This window comes from Rhinoraja longicauda, chromosome 23, assembly GCF_053455715.1.
Source record: "Rhinoraja longicauda isolate Sanriku21f chromosome 23, sRhiLon1.1, whole genome shotgun sequence".
NCBI classification, from domain to species: domain Eukaryota; kingdom Metazoa; phylum Chordata; class Chondrichthyes; order Rajiformes; family Arhynchobatidae; genus Rhinoraja; species Rhinoraja longicauda.
In genome coordinates, this window is record NC_135975.1 from 34,842,021 (window position 1) to 34,858,403 (window position 16,383).

The 16,383-nt window shown below is 46.1% G+C and overlaps 1 protein-coding gene across 1 annotated transcript in view; it reads left to right on the forward strand.

Annotated features, from left to right (window-relative positions):
- The window catches only part of vezt (vezatin, adherens junctions transmembrane protein), an 86,736-nt gene that overhangs the window by 10,695 nt on the left and 59,658 nt on the right, over positions 1–16,383 (forward strand). Inside the window, exon 2 of the mRNA XM_078420205.1 lies at positions 8,312–8,431. Within this exon, the coding sequence (XP_078276331.1) occupies positions 8,312–8,431 (120 nt within the window). The remainder of the gene's footprint in view (positions 1–8,311; positions 8,432–16,383) is intronic.

The following is a 16,383-nucleotide window of genomic DNA, read 5'->3' on the forward strand; positions in this document are numbered from 1 at the left end:
ATGCATGGCAGATGCAATATAATGTGGATAAATGTGAGGTTATCCACTTTGGCGGCAAGAACAGGAAAGCAGAGTATTACCTGAATGGGAGAAGGGGAATGGGAGAAGGGAGAAGGGAATGGGAGAAGGGAGAAGAGGAGATGCAACGTGACCTGGGTGTCATGGTGCACCAGTCATTGAAAGCAAGCATGCAGGTGCAGCAGGCAGTGAAGAAAGCGAATGGTATGTTGGCATTCATAGCAAGAGGATTTGAGTTTAGGAGCAGGGAGGTTCTGCTACAGTTGTACAGTTGTACAGGGCCTTGGTGAGATCGCACCTGGAGTATTGTGTGCAGTTTTGGTCTCCTAACCTGAGGAAAGACGTTCTTGCCTTAGAGGGAGTACAGAGAAGGTTCACCAGATTAATCCCTGGGATGGCGGGACTTGCATATGAGGAAAGACTGGATAGACTGGGCTTGTACTCGCTGAAACTTAGAAGACTGAGGGGGGATCTTATAGAAACATATAAAATTCTTAAGGGGTTGGAGAGGCTAGATGCGGGAAGATTGTTCCCGATGTTGGGGGAGTCCAGAACCAGGGGTCACAGCTTAAGGATAAGGGGGAAGTCTTTTAGGACCGAGATGAGAAAACATTTCTTCACACAGAGAGTGGTGAGTCTGTGGAATTCTCTGCCACAGAAGGTAGTTGAGGCCAGTTCATTGGTTATATTTAAGAGGGAGTTAGATGTGGCCCTTTTAGCTAAAGGGATCAGGGGGTATGGAGAGAAGGCAGGTACAGGCTACTGAGCTGGATGATCAGCCATGATCATATTGAATGGCGGTGCAGGCTCGAAGGGCCAAATGGCCTACTCCTGCACCTATTTTCTATGTTTCTATGTTTCTATAATGGTGTGCAAGCCATGCCACAGCTGCTGAACATCCGTCTCATCCTCCAGAGCGAAAAGACCTTTTTGATGGCCTTATTATGGTCGTATCTGGACTACCTATATGAATCTACATCACCAAACTTGAATGCCCGAGATCTGGTCCTCAAAAGATTGTGGACCTCCTGATTCATACAATGCTTCTGATCTCCGACAACGATGAGAAGGCCTACCGGGAGGAGGTGGCTGGTCTGGCACTCTGGTGTCAGGACAACAGCCTCCTCTTGAATGTCAAAAAAAGTAAGGAGCTGATTGTGGAGTTTAGAAGGGCTCAACATCCAAGGACGTACACGCCACTGGAAATAAATGGGTCTACTGTGGATAGGGTGAGCAGTTTTAAATACCTGGGAGTCCACATCAAAGAGGATCTGACATGGACGCACATTGCCGCACTGGTGGGTAAGGCAAAGCAGCGCCTTTACCACCTTAGACAGCTGAGGAAATTCAGAGTGTCTCTGAGGATCCTTCAATGCTTCTACTCTGGGGCTGTAGAGAGCATCCTGTTCGGCAACATCACAGTCTGGTTTGGGAACAGCTCTGCGCAGGACAGGAAGGCCATGCAGAGAGTAGTGCTTTCGGCAGAACGCACCATGGGAACTACACTCGCCCCCCTGCAGGACCTATACATCAGGAGGTGTAGATCGAGAGCAAGCAAGATTATGAGGGACCCCTGCCACCCCAGCAACAGACTGTTCCAGCTGCTACGGTCAGGCAAACGCCTCCGCTGTCACGCTGTGAAAACGGAGAGGATGAGACGGAGTTTCTTCCCACAGGCCATCAGGACTGTTAACTATTATAACTCCAGGGACTAAATTTTGACTTTTCTGTATTAACTTTAATTTATATGCTGTAACTGTAATTCTTTTTTTTTGTTGCACAATCCGCAGGCATTGCCACTTTCATTTCACTGCACATCGTGTATGTGTATGTGACAAATAAACTTGACTTGACTTGACATGGGGAACACTCAGATGATTTTTGTGGGAACACCTTCCTCCATACAGTTCTGTATTCTCTAACAGCTGTGGCGTGTTTGTTACTGAGTCCTTGAACATCAACTAGTCTACCGACTCCATGCAATCTCTAAGTGTTAATAGCAGTGCTATCAACACCTCTACTACCTTGGATTGAGGAGATTTGGGATGTCAACGAATACTCTCTTGAACTTCTACAGTTGTACAGTAGAGTGAACATGTTGACTGGTTGTTTCACAGCCTGATACGGCAACTCAAACGTCCTGGAATGAAGAAGATTGCAAAAAGCGGTGAACACTGCCCAATCCACCACAGATACTGACCTCCCAAACATCAAAAGGTGATCTACAGGAGGCTCTGCCTCAAAAAATCATCAGTATCATCAGAGACCCACACCACCCTGGCCACACACTCATTCAACTCTTCCCATCGAGAAGAACGTATAAGAAACTGAAAACTAACACCCAGATTTAGGAACAGCTTCTTCACTACAACCATCCAGCTATTAAACACTACAACCTCCAAAAAAACCACCAAACTATGTTGTTTATAGAGTACTATGTTTACATATCTGTTGTGCAGCTGCGGGTAAGAATTTAATAGTTCCATTTCGGGACATATGACAATAAAGCACTCTCGACTCTTGTGGAGTAATCCTCTGGTGCTGCCGGACACTTGCTAGTGGTTGTTTGGGAATGATTTCTTCCAGTTGGCTTTGTTGATGTTCCTGGCTATAATATACTTGTTGACCATGGTGTGCAGCTCCTCCAGAGCTTGATAGACCTCTGTTTGACTTGGGATGTACACCACAGTCAGGATGAAGAAGGGTCTCGACCTGAAAAGTCACCCATTCCTTCTCTCCCGAGATGCTGCCTGACCTGCTGAGTTACTCCAGCATTTTGTGAATAAACCACAGTCAGGATGATTGAGGAGCGTTCCCCCAGGAGATAGAACGGACAGCACTTCGCCAAGTGTTCCAGGTGCGGCGAGCAGGTGTTGTACAGGACAGCTACATCTGAGCACCACAAAGAGTTTACCATGAGGGAAATGCCATTGCCTTTCCCTTTCCTATTCATGGATGGAGAAACCTTTGGGCTAGAGGGCCAAGTCTAGGGAGCTGGGGGTGAGCCATGCGTCTGTGTCTGTGAAACAGAGAATACAGCATTCTCGAAGTGTAAGAAAATAACTGCAGATGCTGGTACAAATCAAAGGTATTTATTCACAAAATGCTGGAGTAACTCAGCAGGTCAGGAAGCATCTCAGGAGAGAAGGAATGGGCGACGTTTCGGGTCGAGGCCCTTCTTCAGACTGATGTCAGGGACAAAGGAAGGATATAGGTGGAAGCAGATGTGGCTGTGGTAGCGAGTCTGGGTCAAAATGTGGTCGTAGAGCAGGAGGGCAGGAGAAATCACAGAGGGGGAGCAGCGAGAGAGCATGTTGCTAAATTCGTCGAAGAGAGGAGGAGAACTTCTTCAAAGTGGACATACCTTGAGGAGAAATCGCAGTGGAGCAACGGGTAGTGTAAGAAAATAACTGCAGATGCTGGTACAAATCGAAGGTATTTATTCACAAATTCCTGGAGTAACTCAGCAGGTTAGGCAGCATCTCAGGAGAGAAGGAATGGGCGACGTTTCGTGTCAAACCCTTCCCAGATCTCCCACTGTCTTCCTGTCTCCACCTATATCCTTCCTTTGTCCCCCCCCCCCCCCCCCACTGACATCGGTCTGAAGAAGGGTCTCGACCCGAAACATCGCCCATTCCTTCTCTCCTGAGATGCTGCCTGGCCTGCTGAGTTACTCCAGCATTTTGTGAATAAACAGCATTCTCTAATCTCCCTTTGATAAAGTAGCCTTGCCCTTCAGTCCTCAACCTTATTCTCTAGGGACTGAACAATGGCCAGTAGAATAGTCCCCTGTGCTTCAGTCGTTCTTGCAAGCTGCGTTTTTCTTTCTTGTAGGCCACGTTTATGGACACGATGGAGGCCTCCCCGATGTTTCCTGGCACTGAATAGACTGTAACAGTGATCCTCCGCGAGCTTTGGGATTTTCTTAACCCCGGGGGATTTCCTTCCAATCGCAGCTCCATTGCCATCGGGACATCACGACAGCGCTAATCTATTTAAATGGACAAGCAGTTTGTCAGTAACAGCATTGATTTGAGCTCGTCTTTTATCCAAATGAGTTCAGAGCTGCTATGTTTGATTCTTTGCTTTTGTGTTGCTTGCAAAATCTCACCACAGAAAGGTTCCATTTTGACAAAGTTTTAAGGATCTACTAGACCAAGTGAACCTGTTGAGCCCAAACCTTTCCTGCAATGGTGCAGCACCCACTCCTCCCCCACTCCTCCCCCTCACCTCCCCTCCCTCCTTCACTCCCCCTCCCCTCCTTCACTCCCCCTCCCCTCCTTCACTCCCCCTCCCCTCCTTCACTCCCCCTCCCCTCCTTCACTCCCCCTCCCCTCCTTCACTCCCCCTCCCCTCCTTCACTCCCCCTCCCCTCCTTCACTCCCCTCCTTCACTCCCCCTCCCCTCCTTCACTCCCCCTCCCCTCCTTCACTCCCCCTCCCCTCCTTCACTCCCCCTCCCCTCCTTCACTCCCCCTCCCCTCTTTCACTCCCCTTCCCCTCCCTCCTTCACTCCCCTTCCCCTCCCTCCTTCACCCCCCCCTCGCCCTCCCCTCCATCCTTCACTCCCCCTCCCCTCCCACCTTCACTCCCCCTCCCCTCCCTCCTTCACTCCGCCTCCCCTCCCTCCTTCACTCCCTCTCCCCTCCTTCCTTCATTCGCCCTCCCCTCCCTCCTTCACTCCGCCTCGCCTCCCCTCCCTCCTTCACTCCCCCTCCCCTCCCTCCTTCACTCCCCCTCCCCTCCCTCCTTCACCTCCCCTCCCTCCTTCACTCCCCCTCCCCTCCTTCCTTCATTCCCCCTCCCTCCTTCACTCCGCCTCCCCTCCCTCCTTCACTCCCCCTCCCCTCCCTCCTTCACTCCTCCTCCCTCCTTCATTCCCCCTCCCCTCCCTCCTTCACTCCCCCTCCCCTCCCTCCTTCATTCCCCCTCCCCTCCCTCCTTCACTCCCCCTCCCCTCCCTCCTTCACTCCCCCTCCCCTCCCTCCTTCACTCCCCCTCCCCTCCCTCCTTCACTCCCCCTCCCTCACTCCCCCTCCCCTCCCTCACTCCCCCTCCCCTCCCTCCTTCACTCCCCCTCCCCTCCCTCACTCGCCCTCCCCTCCCTCACTCCAGCTCCCCTCCCTCACTCCAGCTCCCCTCCCTCACTCCCGCTCCCCTCCTTCACTCCCTCTCCACTCCCACCTCCACTCCCTCACTCCCCCTCCCCTCACTCCCTTACTTCCTCTCACTCCCTTACTTCCCCTCACCCCCTCACTCCCCCTCCCCTCACTCCCCCTCCCCTCACTCACCCTCCCCTCACTCACCCTCCCCTCACTCACCCTCCCCTCACTCACCCTCCCCTCACTCACCCTCCCCTCACTCACCCTCCCACTCTCTCTCACCCTCCCCTCACTCTCTCACTCCCCCTTCCCCCCCTCCCCTCACTCTCCCTCCCCTCACTCCCCCTCCCCTCACTCCCTCACTCTCACTCCCCCTCCCCTCACTCCCCCTCCCCTCACTCCCCCTCACACCCACTCTCCCACTTCCCCCCTCACTCCCACTCCCCCCCCACTCCCCACTCCCCCCCTCACTCCCACCCCCCCTCACTCCCCCTCCCCTACCGCACCCTTCCCCCTCCCCTCACTCCCCCCCTCCACACCTTCCCTCCTCCACACCCTTCCCTCCTTTCCCCCTCCCCTCCCCCCTCTCCCCTTTTCCTCCCCTCCCCCCTCCTCTCCCCTTTCCCCCCTCCCTCCCTCTCTAGGAGATAGATTTAAACTTTAAAATGTGAATGACTTGAAAAATATAGCACCGATTTTAATGAAACTTCTTCCATTAGCACCATAGGGACGACGGTGAGTAAGGTGGGCCTAAAATTGTCGCACTATCGTGTACCTTTTTGGCTGTAGTTCAGGAACGAACAAACAAAAAAACAAAAGTTTTAGCATATAGATAATGCTCTGTGACATATTTACAAGAACTGAGCTGTTCTTCCAGATTAACTGAATCTTTATCCCTATCAACATCCCAAAATCGGATTGTGTTAATATCTTGTGTGTAAGTTGGCAGCTGTATTTTATCAAATCTAAGCAAGGGGTACACTTTCAAACTAATTCTATTCCTTGAGGAGTGCTTTGGAATATACCAGGATCATGAAAATCACAATTTTTAAATGGATGTCTTTATTTAAGGGTCACTTGATTTGGGCATTAAATGACTCTGATGCCTTGATCCCAAGAATTAATTTTAAAAACAATTGACGTTTGTATTTCAAACAAAATGCATTTTTGGACTACTTGAGTGACAGCTCGTAGCAAAATTGGTGGTAGCAGATATGGTAACTTGGCGCTGTCTAATCCACTATTTCAAGTGGTGCAGCATTTGATCCCAATGCTCATTATACAATTTAGGCTGAATTGAGGAGACCTCAATGACCTGAATGGTTATGGTTTAAATTGCCTTTTCTGTATCTCACTTTTCGCAGATGCCATCCTCAAAACTCTTCTCAAAATGTAACTTCTAATTATGCTCTCAGGACATCTATCCATGTTCCCTCACAAGTAGTCTTCTATCTTTAAGTTTTTTTGGATGCTTCATTTATGTGACAAGTATTTTTAACATTCAAGTAATGATAAAGGTGCTTAAAAAGGAAGAAATATTCTGATGCTTGATTTTCTCCACAGTGTGTTGCCTTGCTTCCTGTCAATTGAGGCAGTTTCTGTGAAGATGTTTATTTTCCAAGGAATAACGCAGTTTAAAAAAATAGTTTGTACATTTGGCCGTGCAAAGCATTACTCTGTCTTAGAGATACTCAGCAGTCCTTCTTCCCAACACGTCCAAGATGTTCCATCTGAGCTAGTCCCATTTGCCCACATTTGGCCCATATCCTTCTAGATCTTTACAAGAGACAAATCGAGAGTGTTTTATTATCATATGTCCTGAAACAGAACAATGACATTCTTAATTGCAGCAGCACACCAGATATGTAAACATAACACTCTGTAAACACCATAATAACAAAACAAAGTGTGCTATATTAAAAAAAAACAAAGGAAATCGTAGTGCAAATACAAAAAGCAATGCCCCCTCCCCAAGTCTTTGTAGTTTGAAGCTTAGTTGGAGGTTGGAGTGTTTAATAGCCAGATGGTTGTTGGGAAGAAGCTGCTCCTGAACTTGGATGGACACAAAAAGCTGGAGTAACTCAGTGGGACCGGCAGCATCTCTGGAGAGAAGGAGTGGGTGACCGGGTCTCGACCAGAAACGTCACCCACTCCTTCTACGGTTTAAACCAGCATCTGCAGTTCCTTCCTACACCTAAACCTGGACGTTAGTTTTCAAGCTCTTATACCACCTTTCCGATGGCAAGAGTGAAATGAGAGCATGGCTAGGGTGCTGTGGGTCCCCGATGATGCTGATTACCCTTTTAAGGCTGCACCCCCTATAGATTCCTTTGATGGTGGAGAGGTTAGTACCAATGATGGACTGGGCAGTGTATCTGTCCAAGTGTTCAGAATTGTCCTTGGTTGACATCCATACATATGTCACTGGGAGCAGTTGTCATGTCAATGTTTATCCTATTCTTAAATCTAACAATGTAAGATTAATTACAGTGCTGCCATCTCATCTGAGATCTGTTAACTCCATGATTTACTAATTAAACATGGACTCCACGAGCTTAGAGTAATTGAGTCCAATACTTTTTGTCTAGTTGAGTATTGAGAAGGAAGCATATTGTCTTATGACATACGGTGATGCAGCAGTAGAGTTGCTGCCTTACAGTGCTTAGAGCCAGAGACCCAGGTTCAATCCTGACTACGGGTGCTGTCTGTACGGAGTTTGTATCATATCATCATATCATATATATACAGCCGGAAACAGGCCTTTTCGGCCCACCAAGTCCGTGCCGCCCAGCGATCCCCGTACACTAACACTATCCTACACCTACTAGGGACAATTTTTACATTTACCCAGCCAATTAACCTACATACCTGTGTATGTTCTCCCTGTGACCGCGTGGGTTTTCTCCGAGATCTCCGGTTTCCTGCCACATTCCAAAGACGTACAGGTTTGTAAGTTAATTGGCTTGGTATAAATGTTAAATTGTCCCGTGTATGTAGGATATTGTTAATGTGCAGGGATCGCTGGTCGGTACAGACTCGGTGGGCTGAAGGGCCTGTTTCCGAGCTGTATCTCTAAACTAACCTAAACTAAATAACATTACAGGTCTATTGCATGCCAAAAAAAAATAATGTGTGCACTGATCTTTAATGGCAATTGTCTAAAATATTCTATTTATTCCTTTTGTGGAATAGAACTCTCCTTTGTACCAATACCTACACGATGTGGGGCATGCAGACTTTGAAACCTGTCCAAGTTCGCCACGGGTGGAGGAACGTTCACCAAGTGAATTGGATATCCCTGTTGTACCAAAAGTGAGTACTTGAAACCTTGAACGTACAAAAACGTGTTTATTCGTTTTGTTTTTTTAAAGTTCCTTTTGTTTTTGGATAGATACTAGGCAGTGTAGTGTGACTGTTCAGTTGACCATAATCTTGCCTCTGCCTGACTTGTGGACAAACACTTGGGTTGATCTTTTGGTGCAGAACTGAAAATGCTTAAGGACTTGCTCACATTTTGGATTAACTGTTATATCCAAGCCTCGTTGATTTGATTCTCTTGGATGTAAAATACCTTGTAACACTTGACGTGAGCAATGTAATTGTTCTGATTATTATTCAATCAAAAATAGATTTTCCATTCACTACTATGTGATGTTTCTGCGATCTGGTTGTTGTTTCTCAAATTATAACATTCATTATTTATCAAAAATACTTCATTGTAAAGAGCTTTGGGATAGCCAAGGCTGGAAAAGGTATAACATTAATCAAAATTAGCTCTGTACATTTTGCATGCCTTACACAGAAATCCATGTCTTCAGAGGAATAATATAGTCATAATTTAGAGATTCAGGGCACGTTTTTAAAATGTTTCTTTAGTCACTTATGTTTTCTTTGAGTCAAAATAATATGTTAAACCTTGGGTGTTGAGCAACTTAACAGTTTGAGTTAATTGTGGTTTTTAATCGCACTGTTAAACAAGAACGGAATAGGACCTTACTTTTCTGCATGGTCCAAAGTGTAATTGTTGTCATTCATTCACATCATAAAATCATACAGCATAGAAATGTGCTCTTCTTTGCCATCTTGGCCAAGTTGACTGTCAAGAGAGTTTAATTGTCATGTGCACCGAAACCAACAATGGAATTCTTACTTGTAGCAGCACAACAGGGTTGTTAACACAGTATCCAATAAACAAAACAAAAATTAAATAAATGTTTAAAAAAACCCCAAATAAATGCTCACGTCTCCGATGCCTCTACAGGATTTCCTTTTGTCTGCATCAGGTCTGTATCCCTCTATGCCTTACGTATTTATCTAACCAAGTACCTTTTCAAGTACCTTATCTAACCAAGTACCTGTTCAAGCACCTAAAATATAATTGTACCCGTCTCTAGCACTACGTTTGGCAGCTTATTCCAGACAACCACCATCCTCTGTATGGAAAAACTTACTTCTCGGATCGTATACAGTCTCTAGCTACCTGGCTAATTATCCCCCTTCCTGAACTCCGTACTTTTTGTGTGGAACATTTATAATTTTGCATTGTGACGTCAATGTGCAATTGGACAAAATGTTGTGAAAAATTGCAATTTGGGCTGTTTAAAACAATGCAGTTGAATAACAGAGAGCCATAGGTTTAGGGAGGAATGCATCAGAGCTGGAGGTGAAGGTATGGCTATCAGAAGTAGAGCAAGAGAAATTGGAAATATAAAAATTGCTTGAGTTGGAGGAGCAGGAATTGGAGCAAAACCTTTTAAATTCCTTTGGCCAAGAGTACTATTATGTTTCAAGTAAGGGTTACTGTGTACCAGAATGTAGCAATATTTAAAAATGACTAGATAATGTTCCTGTACACTTGGGTATAATTATAGCTTCACCAAGTTCACGATGTATTCTCTGGTTCCTGCACATTGGTTAAAATGTATATGGATCAAATCAATTAATTTTCTGCAGGTTTTGAGTTGAAGTGAAAGTCTAGTATTGCTTTGAAAACTTCATTGTTTCTTGTTTGTGAATAATGTTAAAATCTTATCCCTCAAATGTTTACTTCATTAGAATGTAGCTGTTTCTAATATATGGATTTTTACATATCAAAGGTATCACAAAATGGTGGAGTAACTCAGCAGGTCAGGCAGCATCTAGGAGAGAAGGAATGGGTGACGTTTCGGGTCGAGACCCTTCTTCAGACTGATGTCAGGGGAGGGAGCGGGACAAAGAAAGGATATATCATATCATATCATATCATATATCTACAGCCGGAAACAGGCCTTTTCGGCCCTCCAAGTCCGTGCCGCCCAGTGATCCCCGTACATTAACACTATCCTACACCCACTAGGGACAATTTTTACATTTACCCAGCCAATTAACCTACATACCTGTACGTCTTTGGAGTGTGGGAGGAAACCGAAGATCTCGGAGAAAACCCACGCAGGTCACGGGGAGAACGTACAAACTCCTTACAGTGCAGCACCCGTAGTCAGGATCGACTGGAAGACAGTGGGAGAACTGGGAAGGGGGAGGGGAAGAGAGGGACAGAGGAACTATCTAAAGTTAGAGAAGTCAATGTTCATACCGCTGGGCTATAAGCTGCCCAAGCGAAATATGAGGTGCTGTTCCTCCAATTTGGGGTGGGGCTCACTATGACACTGGAGGAGGCCCATGTCAGACTGGGAGTGGGAGGGGGAGTTGAAATGCTCAGCCACCGGGAGATCAGATTGGTTAAGGTGGACTGACCGAAGGTGTTGAGCGAAACGATCGCCGAGCCTGCGTTTGGTCTTGCCGATGTAGAGAAGTTGACATCTGGAACAGCGGATACAATAGATGAGGTTTTATCCTATTTACATATCAAAAGATGTTATGCAAAAAAGCTATGTTTATAGTGTATAATTGAAGCAAGGCATATATCTGCATGTTGAATACTGTTACAGGTTAAACAATCTGCAGAACTGTGTTTAGTTGTGAGCATTATACTTTTGGAAAATCTGAGAGAATGTGTGCAGATTCACAGCCTCGCACTGTTAAATTATAAGCATTACTTTGGCTTTTCTTTATGTCAATGATCAAGAAGAAGATAAAGCCAACATTTCTAAGGTTTTTTGGGGAAATATAAGCAAATCTTAAGGTCATTAAGGAGAAAAATTGGACATCACTTTTTCAAACTGAATGTATGAATGGTACTTTATTGTCACATGTACAAGTCAGTGATTTTCTTTGTTTTGCAAGAACTTTGGTAGGCAACTATAATTTTCTAAAAAATAGGAAACAAAGACACGTAAATAGGGTTGAAGTGCAGATCAGCCTCAATATAGTAGAGATTAATTTATTGTCATGTGTACCGAGGTACAGTGAAAGGTTTTTGTTGCATGCTAACCAGTCAGCGGAAAGACAATACATCCTTACAATTGAGCCATCCACAGTGTACAGATACATGATTATGGGATTAACGTTTAGTACAATGTAAAGCCAGCAAGGTCATATCAAAGATTGTCCCAGGGACTCCAATGAGGTAGATAGTGGTTCAAGACTGCTTTTTAAGGTAAGAGTGGGAAGATTTAATAGGCATCTGAGGGGCAACGTTTTTTACAGAGAGTGATGAGTATAAGGAATGAGCTGCCAGCGGAGGTAGATGAGGTGGGCACTATAAACACCATTTAAAAGGCATTTGGATGGGTACATAGATAAGAATGGTTTAGAGGGATGTGGAAGTAGCATCTTGGTTGGTATGGGCAAGTTGGGCAGTGGGGCCTGTGTCCATGATGTACGACTGTGACTCAATGGCATTTAATGACCGAGGACATTGGGATGTGTGTTGCATGCATCAGAATCAGAATTACCTTTATTTGTCATCCAAAAAACAAATCTTTTGGACGAGATTTCGTCACCTACAGTCCAACAATAAGAGCAATAAAATAAGCAAATTACATAACCCCAACCAACACAAAACACACCAAAAAAAAAGAAAAAGAAACATCCATCACAGTGAGTCTCCTCCAGTCCCCTCCTCACTGTGATGGAAGGCCAGAATGTCATTTCTCTTCCCCTGCCGTCTTCTTCTCCCGCGGTCAGACTGTTGTACTTGCCACGTTCCAGGCCGCGCCGGAAGGTGAAAGGTCCGCAGCGGGCCGACCCCAGCCCCGCGATCCGGTGCGGGCGAAGACGCTGCCGCTGCTGCTGCACGTCGGGGCGGTTGTGGCTCCCGACATTGAAGCCCCCGCCGAGCAGAGAAAAATCCCGAGGCCTATGTCAGGCCGCGCCGGATGGTGAAATGTTCGTGGCGGGCCGACCCAAGCCCCGCGATCCGGGGTGGGGGAACACGCTGCCGCTGCCGGAGCTTCCGATGTCGGCATCCATGCGGCCCGCGACCGAAGCCTCCGAAGGCGAGTCGCAGCCCCTCCCGCAGCCTCCGAAGACAGCCGGCTCCGCAGATGGTGAGTTCGGTCCGTGGGTTCTGCGAACCAGAGCCCAGGTGGTCCCGGGTGGAGGCCGCCAGCTCCAGGAGTTTGGCCGATGGTAGGCCGCAGCAGGAACGGAGACACCACCCAGAAAACAAAGGTCGGGTCTCCGTTCGGAAGGGACAAATTTACAATTTTACAGTTCCCCCCCCCTCCCCCCACACACATAGTACACAACCACAAAAACACGACATCACATCTACAATTAAGACAACAACAAAAAAAACACAAAGACAAACGGACCGCAGGTAAGCCACAGCTGCTAGGGCAACGCCGCCATTTTGGTCATCTCAACATGAGTTGGGGACTGTGTGGTGGAAAGCACTGAAATATTGGTGAAGATTCTATGCACACCAATTTTTGGGGGGGAAATATCAAATCACACCTTGAACATCTCCGAGTAACATCTTCACATGCTCTCATTTAGTATAATATTAGATGTAGCAGGCTCTTTGATGATCTTCAGTCGTGCCTTTGTGCTTCTTTTGTTGTAACTCACTGCTTTCTGGTCACTGGATTATCTGCTGCTGATCTGTCATGTTCTCAGTTTGCTGCTCGCTGCAGCGTTAGATAAGTTGCATTGACTCTGTATTCACGAAGGAACTATGTCACTTGCTTTGATTTCATTGAGGAGAAGGTGGCAACTCGGTTGCTAGCATTTACAAACTCCGCAGATTCTGCCTGGCCTGCTGAGTTACTGCAGGAATCCCGTGAGTGCAGAGAACATTTGAGGAACAGCCTAGGTCACTTTATTAAAAGAAAGCCATTTCATTCTTAATGTTTTGGCCATCACAAATCATCAGAAGAATTGTGTGATTGTCAACAACATACTTCCTGTGAGTTTCCACAATTCCTTTATTCTTGGTATGCCTGCATTACCATGAAAAATGAATCTTTGGTGATGAAGGCTACTCTCTACTGTCATAGCTCTGACATCTGTTCGCACTCCAACTACACTGGCTGAGCATAGATAAAATGGCAGGTGTATAGGAAGGAACTGCAGATGCTGGTTTACACCAAAGATAGACACAAAATGCTGGAGTAATTCAGCGGAACAGACAGCATCTCTGGTGAGAAGGAATGGGTAATGTTTCAGGTCAACGGTATGAATAGTGAATTCTTTGACTTCAAGTAACCCTTGCTTTCCCTCTCTGTGTCCCTCCCCCACCCTAGTTCTCCAACTATTTTCATCGTCCTCCTGATTAATTTTACTGTTTGTGTGCCTCGTTGTCAGCTTCCCCTTATCCAACATTGAACCATTGTACATTTCCTTGATCATCGTCTGCTTTCATCTGTCTTTTTCACGCCTTGCATATCTCTAGTTTCCCTCTCCCCTGACTGAAGAAGGGTCTCGACTCGAAACGTCACCCTTTCCTTATCTCCAGAGATGTTGCTTGTCCCACTGAGTTACTCCAGCATTTTGTGTCCATCTTTGATTACAATGGCTGGGCTGTGGGTAAGATTATACTGGAGGATGCATCGACAAACTTCGTAGATACCTCATTGCTTCTGAGCTGTGTAAACTGGCAAACACTGGTAAACGGTCTGCATAGGGTGTCTGATACCAGGAAGATGTAGGGTCTGAAGGGCATGTTACTTTGGTAACTTATATTTTCCACCTGGGAGCATTGTGCTTGTAGATATTGCTCCTGAACACAATGCACAATTATACACCTATTCTCCACCCTGCATTCTTTATCACTATTGTACAAATTAACTGTGGAAAGCCTAGGTGACCCATAAAATTCCATCAAATACTGCTTTGAAGGCCCACCTCTGCTAATCTCACAGACTCTCGGTGTATCTTTCTTTTATTTGTCGTAGCTTTTTAGGGGTGCAGCGAGACTGTTTACAATCTATGCCACTGCTGCAATGAGGTGCTAACCCATAACAGCTCCAGTGGGGCCTATTCCCTCCTGTCAGCTGTCTTTCCAAGCTGTCACATGAACTTTCCCTAGTTGTCAGCTGCTTTGTTCACAGCAGTCACTAGCTGGGCTAGGTGTTAAATTACAATTAAAACACAAAATACTTGTGCTATAACTCCAGGCTAAGTGCTAAACTAAGAAAACTATGCCCCAAATCAAAGTATTATCTAACTAAATACACCAACTTATAACAAATGACTCCATATACGGAAAAAACCCAACTACCTACATATTTATTCTCTTTTTAAAAAAACTAATACTATAGTCCCCCAAGTATATAATTGGGGTTATCAAGTGGGCACCTCGCTTCATTGGTGTTTCGTTGAGTTACGCCCATGACACCTCAGGAAGGCTCAACAGTTGGTTTTGGCGTCCCAGACCAACCCCCCTCAATACCTGCTCTCACCACCTATGCTACCAGTATCTACGAAATAAAGGAAGCTGCAGCCAATTAGCTCATTCGAACAAATGCTAAACACCTGCATCCTATCTTCCACTAATCCTAGCCCATCATTAAGCTTGTGACACCACAAATCTCACCCTTGCATAACACTCGCACAGACTACAATTACAAAGAAATATACGCATGTCATACGTTTCCTTTCTGCCCCCAACTAACACTATTTCTTCTCCACCAAATGCACCTACTGCCTTGCTCTGCTGCCTGTGACATTTGCTTTACAGCCTGATGCAAACTCTGTCCGCTAATTCCTAGCTCTCCAAATAGCAATGCGGTTGATCACATTATGAATCCTCCACAAACCACCTCTAAAGAATGTACTCTTGCTCTCCATCCTCGCTGCTCAACTTCTGCCAACTCTACATATCTGAGTCTTTTCCTTTCATATGCCTCATGCACTAAGTTCTCCCAAGACACTGCTCAGTTCTATAAGATACACTATCCGCTGACTAACGGACCATAACACTATATCAGCCCTCAAACTAGTAGTAATTATTTCCAGTGGAACAGCAAGCTTTCCTCCTAAATCTACCCGCATCTCCCAATCATTGGCTCCCCGTAACTGGCCTGACTCGTACCTATCTGCAAACTTCCCTCCTTTACCTTTCTCTTCCTCACGGACAAAATGAATTGCTACACTCCCAGTCCTGATGCCTATTGAATTCACCTGTACTCTCCTCCTCCCAATTCCTGCAGCAATGCACTTCAATACCTGGTTATGCCGCCAAGTATACTGACCCTGAGAAAGACTAGTCCTACATCCTGACAAAATATGCCTCAACGTTGGCACCTCTGAACACAAGGGACATGTCGGGTCCCCACCTACCCATTGTTTGAGGTTCTGCGGTGATGGCAGCACATCATAAATAGCCCTTATAAGGAAACATGCATGACCCGCCTCCATACACAGGTCCCTCCAGCTAAACCTCTTTTCTACATTTTCCCAGTTCATCCACTGTCCCTGTTTAAACTGAGCTACTGCCCTTACACATCTCACTGCTTCCTCCTGATGACGTACATGCTCTACAACCAATTTCCTCCTCTCTGTTGGACCTGCCTTACAGCACACTGGTTTCCCTGTGCTGAGCCCTAAGCCTCCTTTCCCTTGCTGCACCCTACCAACAATGTCTGTATGCCTCAGAGCTGCTTGTGCTTCTTCTACCGCCTGCTTTGAGTTCCTCCCTCTAGTTACACTTGGCACCAGATTACTAACTAAGGTATCCTTACTCCCTGATAATTGCAACTCTCACCTCACCTTATCACACTTAAACTCCTCTGTAAGGCTAAACAATGGTAAATGGAAAATACCATTCCCATATAAAGCCGCATTACTAAGACACCGTAGAACTCGTAACCATTTCCTAATATATGAACTAACCAATCTCTCTAACCTTTCCACCTTAGAAATTGGCACCTCATATACTATCA